The 12,372-nt window shown below is 37.0% G+C and overlaps 1 protein-coding gene across 1 annotated transcript; it reads left to right on the top strand.

Moving 5' to 3' along the window:
- The first annotated feature begins 7,177 nt into the window (after nucleotides 1–7,177).
- Nucleotides 7,178–9,107, top strand: LOC111506458 (ubiquitin carboxyl-terminal hydrolase 10-like). Its single transcript, XM_023161525.2, has one exon. It carries the CDS (start codon nucleotides 7,549–7,551, stop codon nucleotides 8,680–8,682), a length of 1,134 nt encoding a protein of 377 aa, XP_023017293.2. The 5' UTR covers nucleotides 7,178–7,548; the 3' UTR covers nucleotides 8,683–9,107.
- The last annotated feature ends 3,265 nt before the right edge of the window (nucleotides 9,108–12,372 follow it).

Genomic DNA, 12,372 nt, shown 5'->3' with positions numbered 1-12,372 from the left:
AGAAAAATCATGCTTTGCGTTTTCCAGAAACATCTAACCTACTACCGACCGTGAGTCACGCTGTATACTAATTTGGCGAAGGTTCGCCTTCGCCAATTCATCGAATGCAAGGACCTGTTATATGAAATAATATCTTTATACTTGGAGCAATTTGGATAATTTCTCGAATGAAATCCAATGTAAGATTGCAGAATGGATTTCAAAAAGAGAAAGGGTTTTGGAGATAATGTTGGAGAGTTGGATATTTTCAAACCTAAGGAGTCTCTGGATAGGACACCGCCAGAGAAACGAAAAAAATTAATTTACTCTGTTATTCAAGAAGCCAGGGCGTCTATGAAAAGGTACAGTAAAAGACATCCTGGATAAATCCAATGAGAGGATCGGGCAACTCCGGGAGGATTTAAATAGGACTCTGAGAGATAGTGAAGAGGAAACTGAAAATAAAGAAGAAGAGAGACAAGAGGACTCTTTTATGAATATCTTTAAAAGGGGTGGTAATGCACAATCGGAGGTAGACTCATGGACAGCTATGAATGGGGATATGGTCGGGACCATGTGACGATCCCGCTGTATATATGGTTGAATAGATCTTATTTCGAGCGGTCATTTTATAAGTTTAACAAAATTTAAACCTTATACAGCAGGTCGCACAGATCTTAAATATGGGTGAGACGTGTCTCTTGGTTAGGAATAGAAAACATTTTTTGTAGTTTAATATATATGGCTATATTAATTGTTTACATTGACGCACAATCTAAGAGGACACAAATTCAATTGGTTCTCCTTGGGACTCAAATCTATCCTTTTACTATTTACAGCTACATGGCTATTTAACTGAATCTAGAATCTAATCTAGTTCTGACTCTCTGAATTTGACTCTCTGAACCCTCTTTGTCTGATTCTCCCTGATCTGAACGGTATTGGGATATTTATACATCTCTCTCTCTGCCATCAAAGTTGACCTAATTATCCCCACTCATGTCTTGGTGTACGTGAGAAGGTCACTGGCTCACAATATCTAATTGTTTATAGATATTTCGCAACAGGATGATACACAAAGAAATTGATGAGGAGCCATCTGTATATTGTGCAATACCCATTAATTTTAACGAGTTTCTCGTGTCGTTTATGGTCCAAAACTGGACACTCATGTGACCTTCTTTTACATGGCCTTCCACGTTTCGAACTATTGCAACATCAGATATGTTGAAATGGCTTTCACGTGTCGAACTATAGCAACATCGGATATGTGGAAATTTCCCTCTCTTCTGACTGAGTCATGTTTCAGTTTTCAATATTTGATAATTTAATTTTCTTTCTTGCTGAGCTCCGTGGTTCGAATGTCTAGGGTTAGGTGAGTGCACTTTTGATTGAATATTAACTTTGATTTTGGAAACTCATATTTATTTATTGATATACATTTTCATCGCGATTTGATTCAAATATTACTATATCTTGATCTCAAATAGTTCATGGATCATTTCAAAATTATTTATGGGGTTAGTACAATCGTCCCTCCTTTGAAAAGAATTGTGACTGTTGTTTAACAATTACAATTGAATAAAAATAAATCAATTTACTTCAATAAGAATTTTGATATATCCCTTCGTACTCAATTCTAGACATGTCATTCAACTGTTTCCAAAATCTAAGTTTCAACTCATACCACTTATCATTTATAATGTGTAACAACGAAAACTTAACAGATCTGTTTTTGAATATAAAAAGTAAGATAAAAAAAAAAGCTCGGACACGTCGATTTCTAATTAAAGGGGGACACCTTTCAGACTAATCAGATTTTTTGTAGTACGCACCCCCTCGGAGGGGTGCGCCCGACGACCCTTATTTAGACAGGGAAAGTAGGTCGAGTGGCACCTTGTTTTAAAGGTCTTTAGAATACCTTTACATCTCTGTTAAAAGACATGTTTTGTAAAGATTAGTTTTTGAGATAATTTGAAGATTTAAAGGTATTTATATTGAGTTCAACTCTTTAAAATAAATCAAATTGTTTTTAAGGTACAATTTACGTTCAGAACTTTTATAAAAAAAATACATTTTTGCTTTTTACGACAACCTGCTAATACGTGTGTCCATTTGATTTCGTAAAAAAGGAAGAATTATTTGTTTATTACGAGGAGATTTTTTCGGGGGATGGGGTTGACCACCCTTACATTTTAGGTAAATTGAGTGACACCTCCTTATGAATGTTGCCTTTTGACGTGGATATTTTATGCTTCTGATAAAAAAGTAAATCGTACTAAAAACTTACCTACACAACGAATACAACCCGCCGATTTCCTTGAATACTGAGTGAATACTGATGACACAGAAAAGTTTAAAAAACTCTTTTAGGGTTAATAAATCCCAATAATTGGTTTTAAAGCACACAAAAAAAGTAACACCTAATAAGGGTAACTCACATAGGAAATTTAGAGTAAATGTTCAAAATGTGCGCCATTTTGCTTCATGCAACAATAAAGATTTTTTTCGAATTTTGCTCTTACATTATTCAGTATCTCAGGAGTTATAGCTCGGCATTCATCAATAATTCTACGAAATAATTCATCCAAATTGGCTGACTGTGTGGCATAAACTTTAGACTTTAAATATCCTCACAAAAAGTAGTCCAGTGGTGTTAAATCTGGTGATCGTGCTGGCCATTCAATTGGACCTCTTCTGCCAATCCATTGTCCTTCAAAATGATTATTCAAAAAATTTCGAACCTGCTGGACATAATGGTGTGGTGCACCGTCTTGTTGAAAATGGATAAATTCATCTTGACATCTTGGATCCTGTTCAATCATTTCAACTATACGAGGCTGTATTGCCTCTTCAAGAAGTTGTAAATAAGAATCACCGGTTAAATTTCCATCAATGAAAAATGGACCTATAATATGATTGCCTAATATTCCGGCCCAGACATTCAACTTTTGGGGATGTTGGGTATGTATTTCTGCGTATTGTCTTGTGTTTTCATCCGACCAATAACGGCAATTGTGACGGTTCACGCAATCATTTAAATAAAATGAGCTTTCGTCCGAAAAACAGATGTTATAAAGCAGCTCGGTATTTTGCATTAATCTCTCACTCATGCCCTCACAGAACTCCTGTCTTCGGTCAAAATCATTCTCATTGAGTTCATGAACAATTTTAATTTTGTAAGGATGGAATTTGTGGATTTTAAGGATTCTCCATGCGCTCATATGGCTTATTCCGGCCATTGCTGATAAACCTCTGGTACTTAACCTGGGATTGGCGATGACTTGACCAATCACTCCAATCGCATTATCGTCATTCACTACCCTTCTCTGAACATTTCTTTTCTTATTTAAAACCGAACCTGTCTCCCTGAATTTTGTGACCAAATCCAGAACGTGATTTCTGCTTAGGTGTTTACCAGGGTTTTGCTCGTTAAATAAAATTTATGTTCTATTAGCATTTTGGTCGTTGTCAAAAAATAAAGCAAAAACTGAAACCCTTTCAGCAGTAGTGTAAGGCATTTTTAAACAAATAACAATACAAGACCCGTTTAAACAAAACAATCGAACGATGTACTAATGAAAACTGGAAGAAGAGGAGTGGGTATTGATTTTAAAAAAGGGATTTCATTCAACAAAAAACTGATAAGAACTGCTCGAAAAATTTTTTATTTAGGCATACAAGTTACCGAGTGGTCTGTCTAATGTATTATTAACATGGCAATTTTAACTTCAAATTATCTCGAAAACTAATCGTTACACAAATTTTCTTTTAACAGAGTTGTGAAGGTATTCGAAAGATCTTTTAAACAAGGTGCCACTCGACCTACTTTCCCTATCTAAATAAGGGTCGTCGGACGCACCCCTCCGAGGGGGTGCGTACTACAAAAAAGCTGATCTATCAAATAGTTACTAAGTGTTGACGGAAATATTGGTGCAAGGTCGTGTGTTCATTTTAAGAGCCGGATTCTACTTTTGGTTTATTTACATACTCGAAGCACCACATAGGTTTTCTTGAATTTATCAGCTGAGGGCTATATATTTTTTCTAAATTACATTCTTATTTCTTATTGAACTTCAAATGCATTCGTTTTTATAAAATTATTAGTTTCCGCTTATACACAAAAAATTTCATTTATTCTATCCATAAATACCTTCTAGTAGAAATACCTTTCCTTTTCAGTTGAATAAAAAAAATGATTTTTTTAATAATTTATTTATTTTTTTCAGACCTAGTCAAAACATATACTCAATATGCCAACGATTATATACTAAATTGATACGGTAAAACTCAATGTAAAAAGGTCTAAAATTTAATGATATCTATGATATGAAACTATTTTACGTCTAATACCACAAAGTTCTTAACTAACTAAATATCAACTCTAAGTATATGGTCCATTATTCCCTTGGGTTTTTTTATAACTATTCAGAGTCACTTACGTTAATTTCACGGAACCAATATCTTCTTCTGGGGGCTAGATTTTCTGCTATGCTGGTTGATGGGGACATCTCGATCGAGGGTGAACGGGGCCACGGGCTAGCAGTTGCTGGGGGCGGTGAAGGTCTCAGCTCGAATGATCGCTGAGCGTCTAATGGGGAATATGGGCGCTCTTGCCAGTAACGGTTGGCAACTTCAGGAAAGACCAAGTCTTCTAGGGGATGACGATATCTTCTGGCTGGCTGGTTGGTCCTGCAGAAATTGCATAGACAAACCCTGGTTGCCTGTTCTGGACCTTGGTTCGGGAGTGGTTCCTCCGGTTGGTTCGGGGTCGGCTCTACTCTGGGGGGTGGTAGTTCCTCCATCCTTTGTCCAGGGTTGCATCCAATACAATGGCATCCCTGCATGCCTAACCGGGTTAGTTCCTCATGGAACAACAGGCAATACAATAAATTGGTTCCAATTAAATAGGGGTTCTCATTTGGACTTTTCAGTAATTCCGAGCGTTCTTTACAAAGCTCGTTTGTGGTCAAAAGCAATAGCCACTATTTGTCACTGGAGTCACTCATTAAACGAACGGTTTCTAATAAAATGTTCATCTTGAATTCGGTCACTTTTTTTTGCACTTGTCTTTGACACGTCTAAAACGGTTCTAAAACGTTTTTGGTTTCGCCTCGTGATATAAATACGCTTTAATTCTAAGTGACTATTGTCTTTCTGTTGAACTGTTCATCACTGTTTATTTATTCGCGGGACGCGTTCTGTTTATAATAATTTATTCGGTTTATTTTGAAGACCTGCCGATAAATTCGGTCGAATGGTTATACTTTCTGCTGAGTTTTTAAATTCTTTGGTTCCGTACCCAAGGGTATTCTTGTACAGGTCCCTGAGATCTGGTACTATAAAGGTGAGAATTTTCTTCTCTTTCTCTTTCAGATTCGCCTTCATAATCATTTTTTTCCTGTTCCCTTTCGCTATCGGATTGATCTGAAATATTTCTTTTCGTAATATCTTTGAGGATTTTTGCTACTTCTGGGTTTTCTGGCGTTTCTTTTAGATTAGGTCTGCCTATATGTCTGGTGTAGTCTATCCACTAATAATTTATCTTATTTTCTTCCATTTTACTATGCTCTGTCTCACTTTCTTCCTGCTCAGAGTCTTCTTCAGACTTAGAATAATTAATAGTGCCCTTATATGGCTTTAATCTATTTGCGTCAACGGTATGCTCGGCATTTCCTCCAATGGATTTTATGAAGAAATTCACTGGGCCTAATCTCTTACATATTCGGTACGGTCCTGACCACTTTGCATAAAATTTCTTAGCTAATGTCTTGCCTTTTTGCGCAGGTTCTTGAAGGTATACTCTGTCGCCTATGTTAAATTGTTTGTTTTTGGCCTTCTTATTATACTTTACCCTCTGTTTCTCTGCTGTCTTCTCTAACATGTCTCGGGCAGTTTTGTGAGCATTCTGTATTCTTATTCAGTATTCTTAGAGTCATATCATCAATATCGTACTTTACCACTTCTTGTGAGATGGTGAGGTAGATCCATATATCTTCCAAATATTAGATAAAAGGGGCTCACTTTAGTGGATCAGTGAATTTGATTTCTATAAGCTATCATTATAAAATTCAGGTGTTCAGATTATTTTTCATGGATATAATGAGATAACATTAGCTTCATGTCTTTGTGCATTCGTTCTGTCATACCATTGCAACAAGGATGATAAGGTGTAGTATTTAATTTTTTGTATATTCAATAAGCTACAAATTTCTCCAAATAATTTGGAACCCATGTGGGTTGATGATTGTTTGGGTGCTCCGTGCATAGTCACTATTTGTGTAACAAATGATTTTGCTACAGTTGTTGACGTGATGTCTGGGATACATTCTCTTTTCTCATTAAACTTTGACGTTGATATGGTATCTTGTAGGGACGTTTGGCAATAGGGGGTACGTCTTCGGTTATGATTCTATGCTTTATATCACTCGTACAAGTTATCTTCTGATTCGGTGCTTTAAAAATATCAATGTATTCTTTCACTAGTTGACCCTATTTCTTATCTCTTTCTCCTGTGGAATCGTCTAAATTCAACTGTTGCAATATAGTTTGTTCCTCGACCTTGCTCACGCTTCTTATTTCTTTCACTTCTTTGTTTGTCTTTGCTTGCTCTGTGTCCGCTTCATAGGCTCGTGCTATGACTGTTTTTCGTTGAACTAACAAGTCCGTTTGTAAAATATTCATGATTTGGATGAGGATCTCTCTTGCTACCTTACATACTGATCTGGCTACCATAAGTCCTTGTCTTACTTCTGCGCTCTCTATCACTATATCATCCGTTGACAGTGAGGTGATTTTCTTCAGTTTCGCCATACATATAGTCGTAGTTCTAGGTGGTACTATTAGATCCTTGGATAAATAGACTGCCACACCTGAAGTAACAGTACTTTTGGTTTCACAAGTGCTCCCTAGAGCTTGGTCCTTGTGTCCAAAATCGCTACGTTGGTTTCAACTTTCTCTATCCTCCTGTTTTTCCACTACTTTCTCTTTTATTATTTATCCTTTTCTTTCTATCATACTTTTCTTATCCTTGCTTTTCACAATACTCCAGTTCTCTCTGGGCTTTCTCTATTCTTCCTATTGCCTCCATTACTTTCTTGAAACTTCAAATCGTTTTCCTTATCTTCTTCCTTTTCATCGTATCCTGTGACGGAATTTCCAGTACAAAGTTCTACTGATGAACGTTCTACATGCAGATAGTAATCAAACTAATTGTTACAGGTAAATATGAATTTGATGATAGGTAGAATTCCTACCTCTGGCATTATAACCAATAAATCCACTAAATGTATTGAATCTACCTATAGTCAAAATTCATTTTGTTACCTCGATAATTACCTGAATATACCTGTTTCGCCTATAAAGTGACCAACCATCTATGTCATATATTAGTTTGCATCTCTTAGTCCTGGAGATAACATTGATATATATTTATTTAATACGGATAGGAATTTGAACAAGAATTAGTGTTATAGTGGAAGTGAAGTCTAACCGTCGCAAAATCTAGTAGTACAACGCATTTACTCCTCCAGAACGTTCGACCAGGTTGTGGATTCTGAATATTACAGGATGGACGAGTTTCTGTCTACTTACACGATCGACAGTAGGCCAGTGAGTTTTCAGCCAAGGGGTCTGGTTAATCGAAACAATTATTGTTACTTGAACGCGATTTTGCAAGCCCTGATCGCATGCCCACCATTTTACAACATGCTAAACTGTCTGAGCGAAAACATCCCTTCGAACGTAAGAAGAAAGTCCATCCCATTTATAGTCGGAATGTGTCGTTTTGTGAGGCAGTTTGACTGCTCGCCTTCCAAAATAAGGAGGCAAGATAGGGGAGTGGGTAAACTTTCCGTGATCATCAAAACGTGCACCCCATTCAGCCCGAGGTGTATTCATAAATTGTTGCATAGCATGCGGACAGACTGGATAGAAGGTAGACAGCAAGATGCGGAAGAGTTTCTAAGTTTTCTTTTGAACGGTCTAAAAGACGAAATGATGGAGTTGTTTAAATGTTGCTCTGAAGAGGGAAATCCTCCTGTTGACTCTGCTACCGGCGATAATTCAAGTGATGAGTGGAAGCTTCAAGGATCAAAAAATAGTGGATATGTATACAGAAGGACCAATTTTGCCAGTACACCGGTAAGCGACATCTTTGAGGGAAAACTGAAGTCGAGCATACATCGTGCCGGAGGTCACATCACAGAAAATATCCAGCCTTTCCTCACGCTGCCTCTCAACGTTGGAACAGTTCAGAGTGTCAGGGGAGCGCTCGACCTATTCATCTCCAAAAACAGATTGGAATGTAATGGCCAGGTCGAAGCTTGGGAGCAAGTGGCACTCCACGAACCTCCTGTTGTCCTTATCTTGCATTTGCAGTTTTTCGATTTCAGCCACGGCGGTTGCACTAAGATCGTCAAAGATTTGGACTATGAATTCGATTTGAATATTGATTCGATACTGGATTCGTCGAAATCACACTCTCCAGAAGAGAAGCAGTACAAGCTATTCGCCGTCGTGTACCACGACGGCGATGAGGCTGACATGGGACATTACGTAACCGATGCCTTCCATGTCGGCTACAACTGTTGGTTGCGGTACAACGATTCCTCGGTCAAGACCGTGCAGGATGAGTACGTGTTGAAGCCCCAGGGCACTCGGGTTCCTTATCTACTGTTCTACAGGCGTAGCGATATGATGTGATCTGAATAACGCCCAATATGATTTATGTTGTTGATTATGACTATTGTTATAATATAACATTATAATGTAATATTCATATACCAATTGTTTTGCTTCACTTTGTTTGAAAAATATATTTATGATAGGTTGATTGATTTTAATATGATAGGTTCAAGAAGTATATTCGACTATTAGATGACTTTTCAGTAGTAATATTTTGTGACCCTTTTAACAATTGGTTCATGGTTACGAGTTGCGGCCGGCGTTATTTTCTTTAGGGCGAGATTTCCAACAATATTAATGAAAGCTATGTAATTAAAATATACATGAATATATTTTATTGTGACTTTGATATACTAGTAAACTCAAGAATCTTAGGTAGGTAGGAATCTTAGCTACTGAAAATCCTGAATTATAAATATCGATATTAAATGTTTCCATATAAATTCCACCACCATTATAAAATTGATTAATTTATCAATCAATTTGTTAATATTAATAAATAAGAAAAAAAAATCCTGTGTGTAATGTAGTATAGTCAAAATACCATGTAAACAGCGCGCACACCTGAATATCTGGCCTCAGGCGCGCCTATTTCACTGGACATGTCCCTATTACCTTTTCAGTTCAATACAGTTGTGTTTGTGGAAAAACGTAGTTTCAATTGAACACTACATTTCTCACTTCATCCCTTAAATGTGTCGTAACAGGGCCTATCAGGCTCATTTCGCTTAGGGCGTTCATAGGGGAAGTGAGCAAAATTCTTATGATCTAATACATTTGAGATAGGGCTTTCTATTGACGAAGAACAAACAATACAATATCTTATCTGATTAATGCAAACTTTATTGTCTAGAAATGTTTCTATTTCAGCTGTACACCACACGGGTTTATTCTCTCGATAGTCCCTAACGTACACAATCTGTCCTATCTTGAAGTTACATTTTCTTTTTCCTTTATAATTGTTTGTTTTAGCAACCTGCGATTCAACTAAATAAGCTTTCCTCAATGAGTCATCTATCACATCTGTGCGGAGTGTTTCTATATAGCAATAGAAATTTACATAACGAGAGGTTTACGTCAACCAGCTGATTATCGGACAATTCTTTCAATTCTTGAACTGTTTTAACAGAGTTTTCGGCCGTTCGTTTGAAGATGGATTATAAGGTGGTGTGATAACATGATTTATGCCATTGACTTTGGTGAATGTAATGAATTCTTCTGAAATCAGCTGAGGGCCATTATCTGAAACTAACATTGTGGGTATTTCAAAACACTAGAAAAGTTCGCGCAATTTTTGAATGGTCACTTTGCTTGTGATAGACGTCATCGGAAACACTTCTAGCCATTTAGAGTAGGCATCTGTAAAAACCAAAAAGTATATATTCTTCGAAGGTCCTAGAAAGTCTATATGAATTCTTTTCCAAATTTCCTCAGGTATTGGCCACGATGCCAAAGGCATTTTATCTGGGGCGCTACGCGCCGACTGACATCCTTGAAATTTTTTCAGGATCCCTTCAATATCTTTATTGAGAGATGGCCACCATACATAAGATCAGACAAGTGACTTCATCTTAACGATATCAAAATGTCCACTATACAGTCCGACTAATTTTTTTTTACGTAGAGAAGATGGAACTAAAACACGGTGCCCCCAAAGAAGAACATCTTCTTCGATGCCAATTTCGAGACGTATATTATGAAAAGTGTTCACTTCCTCGAGACACCACGTATGACACCACTTGTGATAATACTGAATCCATAATGGTTTCATTTCGAATTCTAGTTACATCAATAGGTAAATATTTTGTGTTTGATAAATAATTCAAGTTGATATGAGAATTTTCAAAATCTTTCATGTCTTCTTCGAAATCAAAACTTTTTGAATCTTTGACAGCATCAAGAATCGGCAGTCTAGAAAGGAAGTCTCCAATGTTCGCTGACATACTCAATCATGTGGTCAAACCCACTTAGGATATAAGCATAACGTTGTAAACGGTTGACTGCCATAAACGGGATTCCCGTTTTGGGACCAAAAATACTAACTAATGGACGATTGTCACTGCGTAAAATGAAATGCCGACCATGTAAATACTGGTAAAAACGCTTGACACCGAATACCGTTGCTAGTGCTTCCTTATCTAACTGTGAATAACTCTTCTCTGCATCCGCCAACGTTCGAAACGCAAAGCACACGGAGCGCTCCACACCGTCCTCACCAATCTGAGACAGAACCGCTTCCAAACCGCAGGCACTGCTATCAACTGTTAACGTAGACTTGAGGGCTGCATTGAAATGAACCAAAAAGGTATCGGAAAGCAGAACCATTTCAATTTTTTCGAATGCATCTTAGCAACATTCATTCCATTGCCATACTACATTCTTTTTCAAAAACTCGTACAACGGACTCACAATATTGGGCATACTCGGTATGAATCTGTTGTAATAAGTGAGCATCTCCAAAAAAGATTTGAGTTGTGAGACCGTTTTTGGCACTGATATATTTTCAATCGCCCTTATCGCTTCAGGAGCTTTATGGATACCATTTTTATCAATAATCAGCCCCACATATGACACACTCCGAAAAAAATTCACATTTTTTTTATTGTCTAGCCACAATATCGTAGAATATTGAAAACTTTTCCCAAATTACTCAAGTGAATCACAGATAACAAACACTTCCTTTTCAGGTTCAATGAGAATCACTCGACCGCGATCTCTTTTTAAACAATATTCTCCGGTTAGTTTTTGGGGACCCCATTTAAAAAATCAGTTGAGAAAGCCAAGATAAAACAAAACAATAGATTAGAAAGTAAAAGCACCTTAAGGCTGACTTTCGACCGAAGGAGGTCAGATGTCAATCTTGCTGAAGTGCCCATCAGTAAGTTCAGGACCACCCCGGAGGAGCGTGGGATGGGAAGTTCTGCATACAGTAACCATGTGGGGAAGGGGGCATGGGGGGGGCTCTAGATATTACATGAAAATTAATACGAAATTATAATCAGAAAAAGCCCGGGTACCAAATTTATTATTATAATTACGTTTTTGGATTTTAAATCAAAATCTAAATACTTTTTGTGTATGATGATTTTTATGTCAAAAATGATATTTGCAGACGTATTCTAAAAACACTTTATTGTGTGATAATTAAGACACGCCCGAAGAAGCCATTGTATGGCGAAACACGTGTGGCGTTTTTGTAAAACTATCTAGTGAAAATCAAACAATAAAGTGTTTTTAGAATACGTTAGTTATGGATTTTCATCAAGTATCGGCCGATTCCATCATAGATATTTGCAGACCCTACAATAATTATCAATTTTTCCTACAAGGAAACCTTTATCATTATGTTTTGGGCGGGTTTCTTGTAGAGTAGAACCAAATTTAATAGACTTTATATAAAATTTCGATAGTTAATAATACAGGGTGGTCAAAAAAGAAGAATATAAATGAAATTTAATAAACCGTCTAAAGCAATGTTTCCCAACGTGGGGCCCAGACTCCACAGGTGGGCAATTTGATAGTTAAGGGGGGCAATTTAAAAATGGACTCTACACGACTTTAACCCTTTCGCTTTGAGTTATTTGAATGCAATGCTAGATATCGGTGGCAAATTTAACGAAAAAGACAAATTCTTTAAAAAAATGCTGTAAATAATTATTAGGTAAAATTTCGTTTGTCGTTACCAAAATGCCAACTGGGTAATTACAG

The sequence above is a fragment of the Leptinotarsa decemlineata genome, unplaced genomic scaffold (genome assembly GCF_025532065.1).
Source record: "Leptinotarsa decemlineata unplaced genomic scaffold, Ldec_3_MD MMD2_tig00026374_RagTag_RagTag, whole genome shotgun sequence".
Taxonomy (NCBI): Eukaryota; Metazoa; Arthropoda; class Insecta; order Coleoptera; family Chrysomelidae; genus Leptinotarsa; species Leptinotarsa decemlineata.
This window is presented reverse-complemented; position numbering and strand designations above follow the sequence as displayed.